General features: G+C 51.8%; 1 protein-coding gene across 1 annotated transcript in view; it reads right to left on the bottom strand.

The window, feature by feature from the left end:
- Window positions 1–630: 630 nt before the first annotated feature.
- The window catches only part of LOC141998047 (uncharacterized), a 31,290-nt gene continuing 16,611 nt past the window's right edge, over window positions 631–15,309 (bottom strand). The window contains 9 exon segments of the mRNA XM_074970686.1: window positions 631–1,217; window positions 1,220–1,653; window positions 2,001–3,696; window positions 3,985–4,098; window positions 4,723–4,849; window positions 5,368–5,455; window positions 6,325–6,568; window positions 6,571–6,802; window positions 14,824–15,051. Of these exon segments, the coding sequence (XP_074826787.1) occupies window positions 907–1,217; window positions 1,220–1,653; window positions 2,001–3,696; window positions 3,985–4,098; window positions 4,723–4,849; window positions 5,368–5,455; window positions 6,325–6,568; window positions 6,571–6,802; window positions 14,824–15,051 (3,474 nt within the window). The 3' untranslated portion in view covers window positions 631–906.

The following is a 15,309-nucleotide window of genomic DNA, read 5'->3' as shown; positions in this document are numbered from 1 at the left end:
CAGAAGAGAAGAATGAGGGGAAATTTGATAGCTGCTTTCAACTACCTGAAAGGTGGTTCCAAAGAGGATGGATCTAGACGATTCTCAGTGGTAGCGGATGACAGGACAAGGAGTAATGGTCTCAAGTTGCAGTGGGGGAGGTTTAGGTTGGATATTAGGAAAAACATTTTCACTAGGAGGGTGGTGAAACACTGGAATGCGTTACCGAGGGAGGTGGTGGAATCTCCTTCCTTAGAAGTTTTTAAGGTCAGGCTTGACAAAGCCCTGGCTGTGATGATTTAATTGGGGATTGATCCTGCTTTGAGCAGGGGGTTGGACTAGATGACCTCCTGAGGTCCCTTCCAACCCTGATATTCTAGGATTCTATGATCTATTAAGATTATAAAAACCAAGAATGCACTTTTCTGTAGAATACCATGATAAAATCGAGTCTTCCAGACTAGTGATTTAAATCATGATTTAAATCAAATCCACCCTGCTGCATCGCTGTGTGAACAACAAACCCCTCCACGCTCTGCTCACACACAGCCACTAGCATTCAAACTCACTCCTGGCTGCACTGTACTGAGTGTGACTAGCCAGACACTCATGAAGTTACTAAATGACACAGCAACATCAGCCACTTTTCTACTCCCAGCCTTGCACCCCGGGAATCTGCATCTTGGACTGCTCAGTCTGTTCACTGTGCTGGACAAACTCAATAATTAGTGGGTCATACCCCTCCCCCCAAAGGGGTCGGATTAGGTCACAGCCTTGTTCTCTCAAGTCAAATCCCCCAAACACTTCAAGGAAAACACACAGCTCCAGACAAAACACTAAAATCAGTATATTAACTGGAACAAGGAGGTTTTCAAGGATCACAAGGGAGAAAGATGTGAAAGATCAGAACTAGTTAAATCTATACAGTTAAAACATGCATGTATGGATCATCTGATGATAACCAAGGGTTGATCTCCAAGTGAAACTTTTCCCACAAACCAAGCATTTATGGGGTTTCTCTTCTGTGTGGATTGCCTGATGAATAACAAGGTCTGACCTCCATGTGAACCTTTTCCCACAGTCCGAGCACTTGTGGGGTCTCTCTCCTGTGTGGATTGCCTGATGTTTAGCAAGGTTTGACCTCTCTGTGAAACTTTTCCCACAGTCAAAGCACTTCTGGGGTCTCTCTCCTGTGTGGACTGCCCGATGTTTTACAAGGTCTGATCTCTGCTTGAAACTTTTCCACAGTCCAAGCACTTATGGGATCTTTCTCCTTTGTGAATTGTTTTATGTTGAACAAGGTTTGACCTCTGTATGAAACTTTTCCCACAGTCCAAGCACTTCTGGGGTCTCTCTCCTGTGTGGATTATCTGATGATTAAAAAGGCCTGCTCTCCAGGTGAAACTTTTCCCACAGTCCAAGCACTGAGCATTTATCCCCACCTCCCAGATAGGCCAATTCCTTCTCCAAGAGTCCCAGCCACAGGTCACGCCTCCCTTGACATATTCCTGTGCCTCCATTGGGAGGACCTGCCACACGGTTTGAGAATTACTAGTGTAGACAGTCACCATTGGGATAGGTAACCAAGATGGTAACACCTGCTCCTTTCTGTCTGCGGGATCCCCAGAGAAAATGTCCGGGCAAGAGAGAGGAACAGATCTCACTGATATTAACCTTGCAAATCACATTTCGGTGATTTCAGCTATAAACATTCCCTCCATCCTTCCGCCCCTAACCCCAGTGATTTCAAGGAGAGGGAGCTGGAATTGGGCAGGTGACATGGGCGATGGGTATAATCTCTGAATTAACAGACTACAGGAACCCTTTGCATAAATTGTTAACCTCTAAAAAGATATAGCTAAACATAGACCACGACAGTTACCCCTCTTCCAAGTCTTTAACGTGTTTACATTTCAAACTCTAGCTTCATGAAGGTGGAAACACATTTAAAATCTCTCTCTAAAAATTGAATCCGAGTCAATTACATACAAGTTGCTTAACCCTTTCTTGCCATGCGTCACAGAAGTTTACATCTTGTGTGGATTCTTCCATGTTTAACGAGGTATGACCTCTCTATGAAACTTTTCCCACAGTCCAAGCACTTGTGGGGTCTCTCTCCTGTATGGATTTTCTGATGATAACCAAGAGCTGATTTCCAAGTGAAACTTTTCCCACAGTCCAAGCATTTGTGGGGTCTTTCTCCTGTGTGGATTGCCTGATGATTAACAAGGTCTGACCTCCATGTGAAACTTTTCCCACAGTCCAAGCACTTATGGGGTGTCTCTCCTGTGTGGATTTTCTGATGATAACCAAGGGATGATTTCCAAGTGAAACTTTTCCCACAGTCCAAGCACTTGTGGGGTCTTTCTCCTGTGTGGATTGCCTGATGTTTAACAAGGGTTGACCTCTCTGTGAAACTTTTCCCACAGTCCAAGCATTTATGCGGTCTCTCTCCTGTGTGGATAGCCTGATGACTAACAAGGCCTGATTTCCGCTTGAAACTTTTCCCACAGTGTAAGCACTTGTGGGGTCTTGCTCCTGTGTGGATTGCCTGATGAATAACAAGATCTGACCTCCATCTGAAACTTTTCCCACAGTCCAAGCACTTATGGGGTCTCTTTCCTGTGTGGATTCCCTGATGTTGAACAAGGGTTGACCTTCGTATGAAACTTTTCCCACAGTAAAAGCACTTGTGGGGTCTCTCTCCTGTGTGGATTGCCTGATGTTTAGCAAGGTTTGACCTTGCTGTGAAACTTTTCCCACAGTCCAAGCACTTATAGGGTCTTTCTCCTGTGTGGATTGCCTGATGTTTAGCAAGATTTGACCTCGCTGTGAAACTTTTCCCACAGTCCAAGCACTTGTGGGGTCTTTCTCCTGTGTGGATTGCCTGATGTTTAACAAGGGTTGACCTCTCTGTGAAACTTTTCCCACAGTCCAAGCATTTATGGGGTCTCTCTCCTGTGTGGATTGCCTGATGACTAACAAGGCCTGATTTCCGCTTGAAACTTTTCCCACAGTGCAAGCACTTGTGGGGTCTTGCTCCTGTGTGGATTGCCTGATGTCTAACAAGTTCTGACCTCCATCTGAAACTTTTCCCACAGTCCAAGCACTTATGGGGTCTCTCTCCTGTGTGGATTGCCTGATGATTAACAAGCACCGACCTCCATCTGAAACTTTTCCCACAGTCCAAACATTTATGGGGTCTCTCTCCTGTGTGGCTTTTCTCATGTGAATTTAGTGCTGACTTTGAACTGAAACATTTCCCGCATTTAACGCACTGAATGGGCTTCTCTACAGTGTGGCTTCTCCCATGGTTATTAAGATCTCTGCGCTTATTGAAGCTTTCCCCACTGTCCAAGCATTGAAATGGTATCTCTCCCGTATGGACTGTCTGATGTGTAACAAGTTGTGATCTCACAATGAATCCTTTCCCACACTCAAAGCAGTGCCAGGGTGTCTCTTCCTTGGGATTTGTCTGCTGTTCTCTGGGATTCTCGTCTCCTCCCCCACCATTAATAGATTCATCCACTTTCTTCCTGGGTTGGTTTATCAGAAGCCTCTCTGACCTGTGCCAATTTCCCCAGGCTTCTCCCTGATTCCAGCAATGGGAAAAATTCCCTTCAGCTCTTCCCAAAAAGGTCCCCTGTGGTTCCACTTCCTCAGGAACTTCCTCATGATGATTCCCGTCCTTGTTCTCACTCCCTCGCTCAGCACCTGCTGGGAAAGACACAATCCAGACAGGAGTCATTGTGCTGGGGAGAAAGAGGAATAGCACTGAGGGAAAAGCCAACACAAAGACTGAGCAATTGGATTCTGCCGCCACATCCCAACCTAACATTTACAAGGAAGGAGAGACGGGAAGGGTGGAATGACGTGAGCAATATCTGCTGACCATAGCCCTGCTCTCGGTGAGATGAGGAAGCACTGAGGGCGTTACTCACATCATATTTTGGGATTCTCAACTTTTTCCTTCATTCCCCAGATGGTTTCTCTGTCAGGCCTCACCTGTGCTGGTGTATCTCAGAAGCCTTCTGTCCTTGAAATCCTGGAGATCGGACACCCACAGCTCTTCCCCTCTTTCCAGCCGGGCGATAAGCTCAGGTTTGGGAATGGGAAATCCTGTGCAGAAGGTGAAATGAGTCCGGATCAGGGTGCATGGAGCATTGGTGGAGGATCTGTCACAAAGGACATTGCGTGAGTGGAACCTGTCCCTGTGCTCTGCTGGAGGAACGTAGAATCCAAGAGGATGGGAACAGGGTCACTGAGCCCCCTTGCGCAGAGGACATTGTCTGGGGAGGTGAGTTGAATTATTACTACACCCTCACTAGGCCTTCCCAGGATCTGTGCGCTCTGGGGGCCTTGCTGACTCACACACAGATCTGCACTTAAGCCCCTGCCTCTTTCTAAACCTGCAGAGCCCAGAGCCCTGCCCATGCCTGGAGCTATTCCCAAGGAGGGAGATGAACAGAGATTGTATCTGCAGCCAAGAAACAACACAGACAAGACAATGCGGATTTATGCCCCTTTGAAAGCTGGAGGGGTGAGGATGGTTTAGCTTGTCCATTGGGTTTTGACTCCTGTGTCCCAGTGGAGAGGGCACCGAAATGCATGTATTTCTCACATGGCAGCTGTGCATTATGCAACCCATTCGCCTCTGCTCGAACTGACCAGGGAAGAACCTGACCACATTAAGACACGTAGACCCCACAGCTTCTAATAAGTGAGGGGACGGGAATCCCTTACCCAGCGAGGTCACCGTCTCGTAGTTCTCCTGCATGACGTCCCTGTAGAGGGCTCTCTGAGCGGGGTCCAGCAGAGCCCCCTGACCCTGGGTGAAATAAATAGCCACCTCCTCGAAGGTCACCAGCATCTGAAACACCAAGAGTCCCCCACTCAGCACCTGCTGCCCCAGCCACAATCCCACTACTCATGGGAAAGGAAAAAAAAACGTGAAACTGTGGGAGGGCCAGAGTAGCAGAATCCCACCCACACCCTGCTCAGAGCAGCCAGGAGGCTTCAGGGGGTGGAGAAGGTGAGAGCTCCCTGTCCGCCCCAGCACACGGAGAACGCCAGGATCTTCTCATTTCCCACATGCCTGCCAGCCACAGACTGGTACGGGAAGCAGAGCTCTGAGCCGGGGACAGGGACAGGAATCCCGACAGCTTCCCTTCGTATTTCACAGCAGCCCCGGGCAAGTGGGTCAGGCTCCAGCCCTGGGAGCCTGGAAAATGTTCCCAGTCCTGCCGAGGTGGTTATATCCTGCCTGAGAAATGGGGGAATATCCCCTCCCCCTTTCCCTGCCACAATGGGCCTACTTAGTAAATCAGTAGGTTTATCAAACCCTGACTCCTCCCTCCCCAGCCCAGCAGCTCCCTGAAAATCCCCTACCTGAGCTGGCTCCAACACATCCATTTCCCTTCTCTGTCCCCTGGAAGACTGGCCAATCTTTGGTGAAACGTGGACCTGATTCCTCAGCCTGTCGGGGCGAGAGGGAGGTTACAGAAGGGGCTTCTGTCCAGGTCACACCCCGATTACCCCCAGACTCTTCAGACCCTCCCAGTAACAGCATCTCTGAGCCAAATGCTAAAAAAAGGGAAGAATCAAAAGGGCCACTTTGGGAGATTTCCCCCCAATTGCAGTGTAAACCCCTCTCCCTTACCAATAGCTGGAGGCCTCTGGTGGCATCACCTGAAGATTGAGCTGCCCTGGACTCCCCCGGCAGCCCCCAGGGACAGGCAGGAAGAGGCTGATCCCATTGGCCCATCCGCGCACCCCCCTCCCTGAGCCACCAGTGACTCCGGTCTGACTCTGGTGTGGCTGAGATCTGAACCCTACAGGGAAATCAGACCAGGGCCCTGGGCAGCCCCAAACACTCAGGGCACACAGACCCCACCACCACAGGGGTGGCTGACAATAACACACTCAGAGGAATGTGTGTGGGGGGGGCGGGTTTTTTCCTTGTAGCTTCTGCACCCTGAGGGGTTCGTCCCCTGATCACTCCCAAAGCTGAGAAGAGCTTCTCTCCGCCCCTCCCACCTCGTCTCCCATGGGGCGGAGAAGCTGCTTTGGCATCTCGCCCCGCCCGCCTCCCCACACCCCCCCTTTCCCTCGCAGTGCCCCCCACTCACGTCTTCCCCCATTCCCGACCTCGCTCCCCTCAGCCCCACAGCCCCCGATCCTCCTCCATTGCCCCATCTTCCCTTCAGTGCACCCCTGCCCCCATCCCAGCCTGCCCCCGGCATCCCCTGCACCCGCCTCCTGCCCCTCTTTATCCTCCTCCCCCTGCAGCACAGATGTGACTGGGGGGGGGCCGCTGCAAGGGGGGGATGGGGGGGTCTCTCTTACCTTCCCTCCGAGCGGGGCCCCCCGGGGCAGGGGCCGGGCCGGGCCGGGAAGGGGCCCTGGCCGGGCTGGGGGCTCTGCCCTGGGAGAGGCTCCCGGGGAGCAGCGGGAACGGCCCGGCTGGAGGTTCCCCTCTCCCGGCTGCAGCACGGGCTCCGGGCTCCCAGCACCAGCCGCCGGGGCTCGGGGATCTCGCCGGGAGCCTGGGAGCCAGAGTCCCCGCAGCGGCTGCGAGTCACTTCCTGGGCCGGGCCTGAGCCCCGCGACCGCTCCCCCCAGAGCCGCCCCCCAGCCGCTCCTGGGTCCTAGCGATCAACTCAACTAAGGATCAGCATCCCTGTGCCCGGCCCCTGTTATACTCACAGGCTCCAAGGCACAAGGGACCATCATGAGCATCTTGCCCAGGGGTTTTCACGACCAAATTTGGTGGCCTCAGAGTGTGGCCAGCAACTCTCGCTGGTGCCCGCTCTGACACTTGCCCCTATAATCCCAATTAACTTTACTAGAAACCAATAAATATGCACAGAGGTAAGAGGGGAAAAACTCCTCCTAGTGTGGGGAACTTTTCTGGCTTCGACGGAGCCCCAGAGGAACTGGCTAGCAAAAGGATCTGAGTCCTTTAACCGGAGGCCTGCATGACCTCGAGGACCCCTCCCCGCCCGCTTCCACTCTGGACCCCCGTAACCCCAAGGCTGGGCCCAGGGCTCCTGAGGCGCTCGACCCCCAATCTTGTGATCACTCAGGACAGCTGTCCCCATTGTGGGGTGTTCTCTCCACTCTGGATTCTTCCTTGATCATTGCACAGAGTTAAGAACAAATACAATGTATTAAACAGCAAGTAATATCTCTCTCCTTAGCCCCTCCTGCTCTGCTGTAGCCCAGCCAGCTCCAGCTGACACAAAGGAGAGGACGCTGGATGCTGACTCCCTCATTGGCCTGCCTGCCCTGTCAATCAGGCTGACCTACAGCATTGTCCCCCCCAACCCCCCATCAGTCTCAGGGTCTTCATTTCTCATTGGCCCTTCCCCTTTCTTTTGGTGTTAGGAGAAGGCCTAACTAATGGCCAACCCATTAAGTTTCAGTAAGGGGCCAACAATCCCCTTACTCCTATAAACATGAAAATCATAATTTCTTTATTGGCAGTTAGTAAATCCGCTGCTGTGAAAAAGGGTATTTCTATGTTTGCTAAAAATTTTCTCAACCTCTCAGCTAGCGACTCGGGTTGCCAATTTGGTAATATTTTAAAAATGGACACTCAAGTAGGAGTGCTGCAACCTCCCCTGCTCCGCCTCTTCCCCCCCAAGGTCCCATCCCTGCCCCACCTCTTCCCTCCAAGGCCCTGCTCCGACTCCACCTCTTCCTCCAAGGTCTACCCGCCCTCCACTTCTCTTTCCCCCTTCCCTGCCTAGGTCAGGAAGGGCTTGTCTGTGGAGCCGGGGCTGGGAGCTGCAGCTGCCCAGTGCAGGTAGGAGGCAGCCCCGGCTGAGTCGGCTCTGATGGGAGTGATGACCCAGTGGCTCCCCCCCCACAGTAACTCGACTTTGGCTGTCCGGTCAGTAGATGTGATCAGACACTGTCAGGTCCCCTTTTCCACTGGACTTCATGGTTGAAAACCGGGCACCTGGCCACCCTAACAGCACCCACTGTGCCAGAAGGGACAAGTTCTGCTTTCCGATGGTGGAGGAAGGAACCAGGGGGCAGGTGGGTTAGACTCAGTTCTGACCAGCAGGGAAGAATTCACTGGTCAAGATGAAATTACTGTAAAGTGGGTGCACAACTAAAGACTGCACTCAGAGTAGTTATTTATGGACTGGTGTCAAACTGGGAGGGGAATGGTGCAGGGGAGGGGCGGGGGAGGAGAAGCTCCAGGTGGCCTCCCTCGCTCTTTATGGGAAGAGGGAGTGGAGGGGGCAGCCCAGCAGGGAACGGGGCCTAGATGGGGAGCAATTCACACAGAGCTTGTAGGGCAGCCCCGTTCCTGGGAGAGAGCTGCTGCTGGAGTTGGCAGAGCGGGCTCTCAGCTCCCCCCAGTGCCCCTCCTAGGTCGGTGGAAGTGCTCCTGGTGAGGACACACCCCACCGACCCAAGAAGGATAGTGTGGACATCATCTACCGCAGTCATTACTGGAGTGGTTATAAGTCAACCTAATACAGGTTCGCTTAAGTTTGGAGCGTTGACGTACCCTTACAAGCAAAAGGATTTCTCTCCCCCAAAAGCTTTCAGCAGTCCATGCTCATTGGAAAGCCTTCCAGCTCGGACCACTCCCCCAGCTCAATGATGCTCCTCTTGTCTTTCAAGGGATCTTGCTGCCCTGAGTAGAGATGGGGCCAGAACCCCTTTCCCCGCTTCTTGTACTCGGATCCTTTATACTTGAAAAGTCTTTGCTGGGTCATGGGGTCAGGGAACTCCGTGGCATAAGTGAGCTGCACACTGCGCTACAGATGAAGTGTAAGTTTCTTTGTTTACCCCTTTCTTCCTGTTGGTGGAAATCTCAGAGAATCCTTTAAGACTCAAAATCAGGGGAAGAAATTTACCCATTTTCTTCTCAAGTGGCTAAACCGGCTTCACTTCTTGCCTCATTATTCAGCTGTATTAGTTACAAAAGTTTTAGCATCATCATAGAAGAAAGAGAACGAAAGAGAAAACAACCTTCCCATCTAAAAATGATCTGGACCAAACCTAGAAAAAGCCGGGAAGTAATTTTACCAATAGATGGAAACGGGGCTATAATATCTGAAGGTCCAACTGTGCTTTGAAGTTCATTGAGATTTCCCTGCCAACTCCAAGTGTCTGTGACACTTCTTTCTCCAGCCCTCCGGAGTTTGACTAAGATCATAGACATCAAAGCTGTGACTCCTAAGCATGGAGAGCCAGGGACAGGGTGGTATGTGACACCGCGGGAGATGGAGGGATAGAACGGAGGCAGGTTAAACTTTCCATGGCTGGGACAGAGGCTGCTGTGTGGAGAGAGGAGCGTGACAGTGAGAGGGGAAGGAGGGAATCTCTCGCACTCACCCCGTTGCCCTGAAATAGCACAGAAGCGAAAACTCCACATTTTACTGTCCCTTCTCCCACCTTTTTAGCATCTGGTTAATTCTGGCCCAGAAGGGATAAAATGTACAAACACTAAATGCTTTTCAGCACGGCCTGGAGCAATGCGAGGCTATCTGGGAATGAGACAACCTAGCCCCAAAGGGGGAACTCAGGGACTAGCAATCACTCTGCTAACGGGAGGTCGGGCGTCAGAAACTGTGTTCCCGGCAAGCTACGCAGCTGCACTGCAGGCTACGGAGGGCCGTGGAGGCAGGCAGGGAGAGGAGCCCCTCCTCATGCTTGGCCCAGGTCCACTCGAGCTGCTGGGGAGAGGAACCCCTCCCTCAGCCTGGCCCAGGACCACAGGAGCCGCCGTGGCTGGGGAGAGCTGCCTCTGACCTGGCCTCAAACTGCTGTGGTGAGAGAGGGCTGGGGGAGTCCTCCCTCCACTGCAGTCTGAACCCCAAACCCCTCATCCCCAGTCCCAACCCCCACATGCCTAGCCAGAGCACTCACCCCTCCGCACCCCATCCCTCTGTCCCAGCCCTGAACCCCCTCTCACACGTCAACCTCCACATGCCCAGCCCTACCTCAGAGCCCGCACCTGAATCCAGAGCCCTCACCCCCTGCACCTCATCCCTGTCCCAGTCCTGAGCCAGTTCCCACACTCCGAATCCCTTGGCCCCACCCCCACCCCATGAATTTTGTTCTGTGCACGAATATGGAGATGATGGGTCACATACTGGTGCGTAGAACCAAATTCATTCCGCACTTGGACGTAAAAACTGAGGGAACACTGGTCAGAACACATCAGATGCTGAGCGGGGTCCAGCTGAACCCCCTGCCCCTGGGTGAAATACACAGCCACCTCCTCGAAGGTCACCGGCATCTGAAACAACAAGAGTCCCCCATTCAGCACCTGCTGCCCCTGCCACAATCCCACTAATCATGGCAAAGAAAGAAAAGAGTGAAGGGCCAGAGTAGCAGAATCCCACAGGCACCCTGCTCAGAGCAGCCAGGAGGTTCCAGGGGCTGGGAGACGGTGAGAGCTCCTTGTCCCCCCAGCACACGGAGAAGGGGAGGGTCTTCTCATTTCCCACACGCCTGCCAGCCACAGGCTGAGACAGGAAGCAGAGCTCTGAGCCGGGGACGGGGACAGGAATCCCGACAGCTTCCCTTCATATTTCACAGCAACTGTTACGAATTATTCCAGTTAGGACACGCACATTCGTTTCTAGGCTGAGGCAACCAAATAAAGACAGACTGCAGAGTGTCTCAGAGTTTGTAGGTTCATTACGCTCGAGCGTGGTACCGTTCTCTTAAGCAGAGCGGGACCCCGATTACAGGTTACACAAAGATTATATACTGTTGGCAAAACATCCTGCCTGTGTGCCTCGGGGCTCGGGTTGGGGGCGGGGGGCCTAATCCAATAAACAGGCCTTCTCCTTATCTATCACCAATCCCCTGCAGCCACCTTCCCCCTGCAAAAACGCTGAATTAGCAGCTATTTCAGGCACCTCGGCTGGTTCCTGTCTCCTTTGTTTCCTTTATCTTGAAACTGTCCAGCTGTCCACCCTGAAGGATCCTCCTCCCTTGGTACGTGATGTGCTCGCTTCTAGTTAATGGCCGACAGGAAACCCAAAATGGAGTCACATATGCTAAGTAGGTTGATTTCCCCTGACAGTCCTTCCTTTTCTTATGTACGTCAGTAAACTATATCGGGGCAGAATAACCTCGATGCAAATTAAAATTTGCTGGCAGCACATACTACAGCATTGTAGGCATAGAAAAAGTTTGCAAGGAGATAGTCTAAGGCTAAGGGGTTCTGCAGTGTGGTCTGACATAACTGAGTCACCTCCATTTGAAGGGTAGACAAGGCATCTGCAGTGGCATTTGCCATTAATTCTAAGGCTGCAGAAATATTAACTGTAGCCTTTTCCAATTCACTGGTCTGGTGTACTGTAACAGCGGGTACTAAGGTGCATGTACCACACCAACCTGCCGGGAGGACCTTATAAGCCGTGTGGTTGCACAACCAGAACCAGCCTGATCCCTCAGGGACCGGCAACGGCGCCCTGGAATACTTGGGGGGACTTGCCGCACCAGAGCTAATGCGGGTGGTATCATTGGACCCTACAAAGTTACCCACAAAAACTGTTTTTTTGAAATTCTTACGTCGTGACACACATAAAGCATAACTACCCTGGGCCACCATATCAATAGACCAAGTTTGGATTGTAACGTTCCAGTTAAATGGAGTGTTTGTCCATAATCCGGCCAGGAGGGTTCGGTTGAGAGGGATAGGCTCACTTACCAACGGGATTCCCTGACCTATGTACGTGGGGGTATGAATACAGACCCAACACCGCGTTCGGTTAACCCCCTGTGCTATAGCATGGGTTAAATCCAGGAAGCTGTTGCCTTCCCATCTGTGTACCGAACTCGAGAATAGAGAGGGGATTCCACAGGGCACCCATACCAGTATTTGCATCCTCCAGTGTACCACGCACAAAACAGGACAACAAATATAAGTCCAAGTAACAAGAAAACAAGAAGTCCTGATGGAGTCTCGAGACCCCAATAGTTGAATCCAGCAGAATCCGCTCGAATTTGTGGGACCACTGCGGAGATAGCGCTTGCGTTGTATGCTGTTTTAAGAGAACCTCAACTTCGTGGGGGACCCAGACAGTCAAAGGGTGCCCCAGAACAATAGGGCGTGACCGTTCCACCATAAGGGCTGCAGCGGCAATGGACCGCACACAGGAGACCAATCCTGAATGACCGGGTCCTATTGTACGGAATAGTAAACTATGGGGCGTGGGCGATCCCATAGGTACTGCAATAGGACACCACTGGCCGACTGGGGAATCAGTGTCAGGATAGTACTCGGATCAGGGACCACTTGGTGGGGGGTTATAACATAACTATTTATCGCACGCAGATCTTGAACGAACCGATAAACTGGGCGCCCATCTGGGCCCGGTTTTGGCTTTTTCACAGGAAGGATAGGAGCATTAGAATCACAGAAGCATAGAATCATAGAATATCAGGGTTGGAAGGGACCTCAGGAGGTCATCTAGTCCAACCCCCTGCTCAAACAGGACCAATCCCCAATTAAATCATTCAAGCCAGGGCTTTGTCAAGCCTGACCTTAAAAACTTCTAAGGAAGGAGATTCTACCACCTCCCTAGGTAACGCATTCCAGTGTTTCACCATCCTCCTAGTGAAAAAGTTTTTCCTAATATCCAACCTAAACCTCCCCCACTGCAACTTGAGACCATTACTCCTTGTCCTGTCATCTACCACTGAGAATAGTCTAGAACCATCCTCTTTGGAACCATCTTTCAGGTAGTTGAAAGCAGCTATCAAATCTCCCCTCATTCTTCTCTTCTGCATACTAAATCCCAGTTCCCTCAGCTTCTCCCTCAGCCTCTCCTTCTTGTAGTGTGGGGCCCAAAACTGGACACAGTACTCCAGATGAGGCCTCACCAATGTTGAATAGAGGGGAAAGATCACGTCCCTCGATCTGCTGGCTATGCCCCTACTTATACATCCCAAAATGCCATTGGCCTTCTTGGCAACAAGGGCACACTGCTGACTCATATCCAGCTTCTCGTCCACTGTCACCCCTAGGTCCTTTTCTGCCTAGCCATTTGGTCCCTAGTCTGTAGCGGTGCATTGGATTCTTCCATCCTAAGTGCAGGACCCTGCACTTATCCTTGTTGAACCTCATCAGATTTCTTTTGGCCCAATCCTCCAATTTGTCTAGGTCCCTCTGTATCCTATCCCTACCTGCCACCATATCTACCACTCCTCCTAGTTTAGTATCATCCACAAATTTGCTGAGAGTGCAATCCACACCATCCTCCAGATCATTTATGAAAATATTGAACAAAACCGGCCCCAGGACCGACCCTTGGGGCACTTCACTTGATACCGGCTGCCATCCAGACATGGAGCCATTGATCACTACCCGTTGAGCCCGACAATCTAGCCAACTTTCTACCCACCTTATAGTGCATTCATCCAGCCCATACTTCTTTAACTTACTGACAAGAATACTGTGGGAGACCGTGTCAAAAGCTTTGCTAAAGTCAAGAAACAATACATCCACTGCTTTCCCTTCATCCACAGAACCAGTAATCTCATCATAGAAGGCGATTAGATTAGTCAGGCATGACCTTCCCTTGGTGAATCCATGCTGACTGTTCCTGATCACTTTCCTCTCGTCTAAGTGCTTCAGGATTGATTCCTTGAGGACCTGCTCCATGATTTTTCCGGGGACTGAGGTGAGGCTGACTGGCCTGTAGTTCCCAGGATCCTCCTTCTTCCCTTTTTTAAAGATTGGCACTACATTAGCCTTTTTCCAGTCATCTGGGACTTCCCCCGTTCGCCACGAGTTTTCAAAGATAATGGCCAATGGCTCTGCAATCACAGCCGCCAACTCCTTTAGCACTCTCGGATGCAACGCATCCGGCCCCATGGACTTGTGCACGTCCAGTTTTTCTAAATAGTCCCTAACCACTTCTTTCTCCGCTGAGGGCTGGTCACCTCCTCCCCATGCTGTGTTGCCCAGCGCAAGGAGAACTTCATGGAACCAAGACCTCCTGGGTTAAGTAGCTAGAGATAAGAAGGGAAATACCTTCCTCCGCCTCCTTCGGTTTTACGGAGGGAGGCGGCCCATCCCTTACCTGCAGACTGACTGGAGTGGCTGATTTAAGGAGGCCCACGTCGGTGGAACTCATGCTCCACAAATTGGGTGGGACGCTGGACAATTCTGTGGGGAGATCGGGAATCGGGGTAACCAAGGCCATAAGAGAAGCAACTGTCGAGTCCGGGACAGACATGTGAAGCCCCTCGTGGGCATAATATATGTGGGCTCCCAGCTTGCTAAGCATGTCCCACCCAAGGTTAGCGGGGCCTTCTGGCATAACAACAAATCTGTGTGACAACTTTAAAGAACCCAGCTCCACAGGGACGGGGCAGGATAGGGGAGACGGCCACGGGTCACCCTCAATATCCTGCACCCAGACCTTTGTATTAGAAAGAGAGCCCGGAACAAAAGTTAAAGTGGAAAGGGTGGCTCCTGTATCCACCAAAAAGGGTACAAACCGTTCCCCAATTTTCAAGTAAATTTGCGACTGCAATCCAAGATCCCATTCCAACTCTCCCACGGTTCCCAAAATCTCCGCTCTAGTCACTGGGGATTAGCGAAGTCCTGGGGAGCGTTAGGGGGAAAGGAGGAACCGGTCGCCGGCTGATCCTGTCAAGGAGCCCCTTGTGGAAGCAGGAGGTATTCCCTCTTCCAGTGCCCCGGTTGCTTACAATAATTACAGTTCCTGTTCCTTGTCCCACCACAGCCTCCTCCCCGTCCTGTCCCACGTCCGCGTCCCCTCCCCCTGTATTCCCGTGTCCCTGCCAGTGCTGATTCCCCAAGGGAACCTGCAATGCGGCTGCCAACATGCTTACTTCCTCCTTCTTTTGCTTACGTTTTTCCTTAGCTTTCTCCTCGTCCCTACCATTAAACACAAAAGTGGCCAGGCGAACTACTTCGCTTAGGGCTTTCCCTGGCCAATCGGGAACATGTTTAGTTAAATACTTCTTTATGTCCGGCGCCGCTTGATCGACAAAGTAAGAGACCATCATCATGCGGCTAACCTCGGCTTCTGGCTCCACCCCTCCCCCATACATTCTAACCTGCTTAAACAAGCGGGCCAAACATGCAGACGGATGCTCGTTTAGGTCTTGCTGGCACTCTCTAATTTTTGACCAATTTGCCGTCTTACTACCCGCCCTACGGATGCTCTTCAGGAGCCCTTCCCGGGCAGCTGAGAGGCTGGCCCGGCCATTGAGGTCGTTAGGATCCCAACCTGGATTGGCTTCGGGCCAAGGGGTGAGATTCTCAGCGTCCCCCGCCCAACGCCGATTGGCGTCTAGAATAGAATACTTCTCGTC

This window comes from Natator depressus, chromosome 14 (genome assembly GCF_965152275.1).
Source record: "Natator depressus isolate rNatDep1 chromosome 14, rNatDep2.hap1, whole genome shotgun sequence".
In the NCBI taxonomy this organism is placed as follows: domain Eukaryota; kingdom Metazoa; phylum Chordata; order Testudines; family Cheloniidae; genus Natator; species Natator depressus.
Note: the sequence above shows the minus strand (reverse complement) of the source record. Positions and strands in the feature narration are given on the sequence as shown.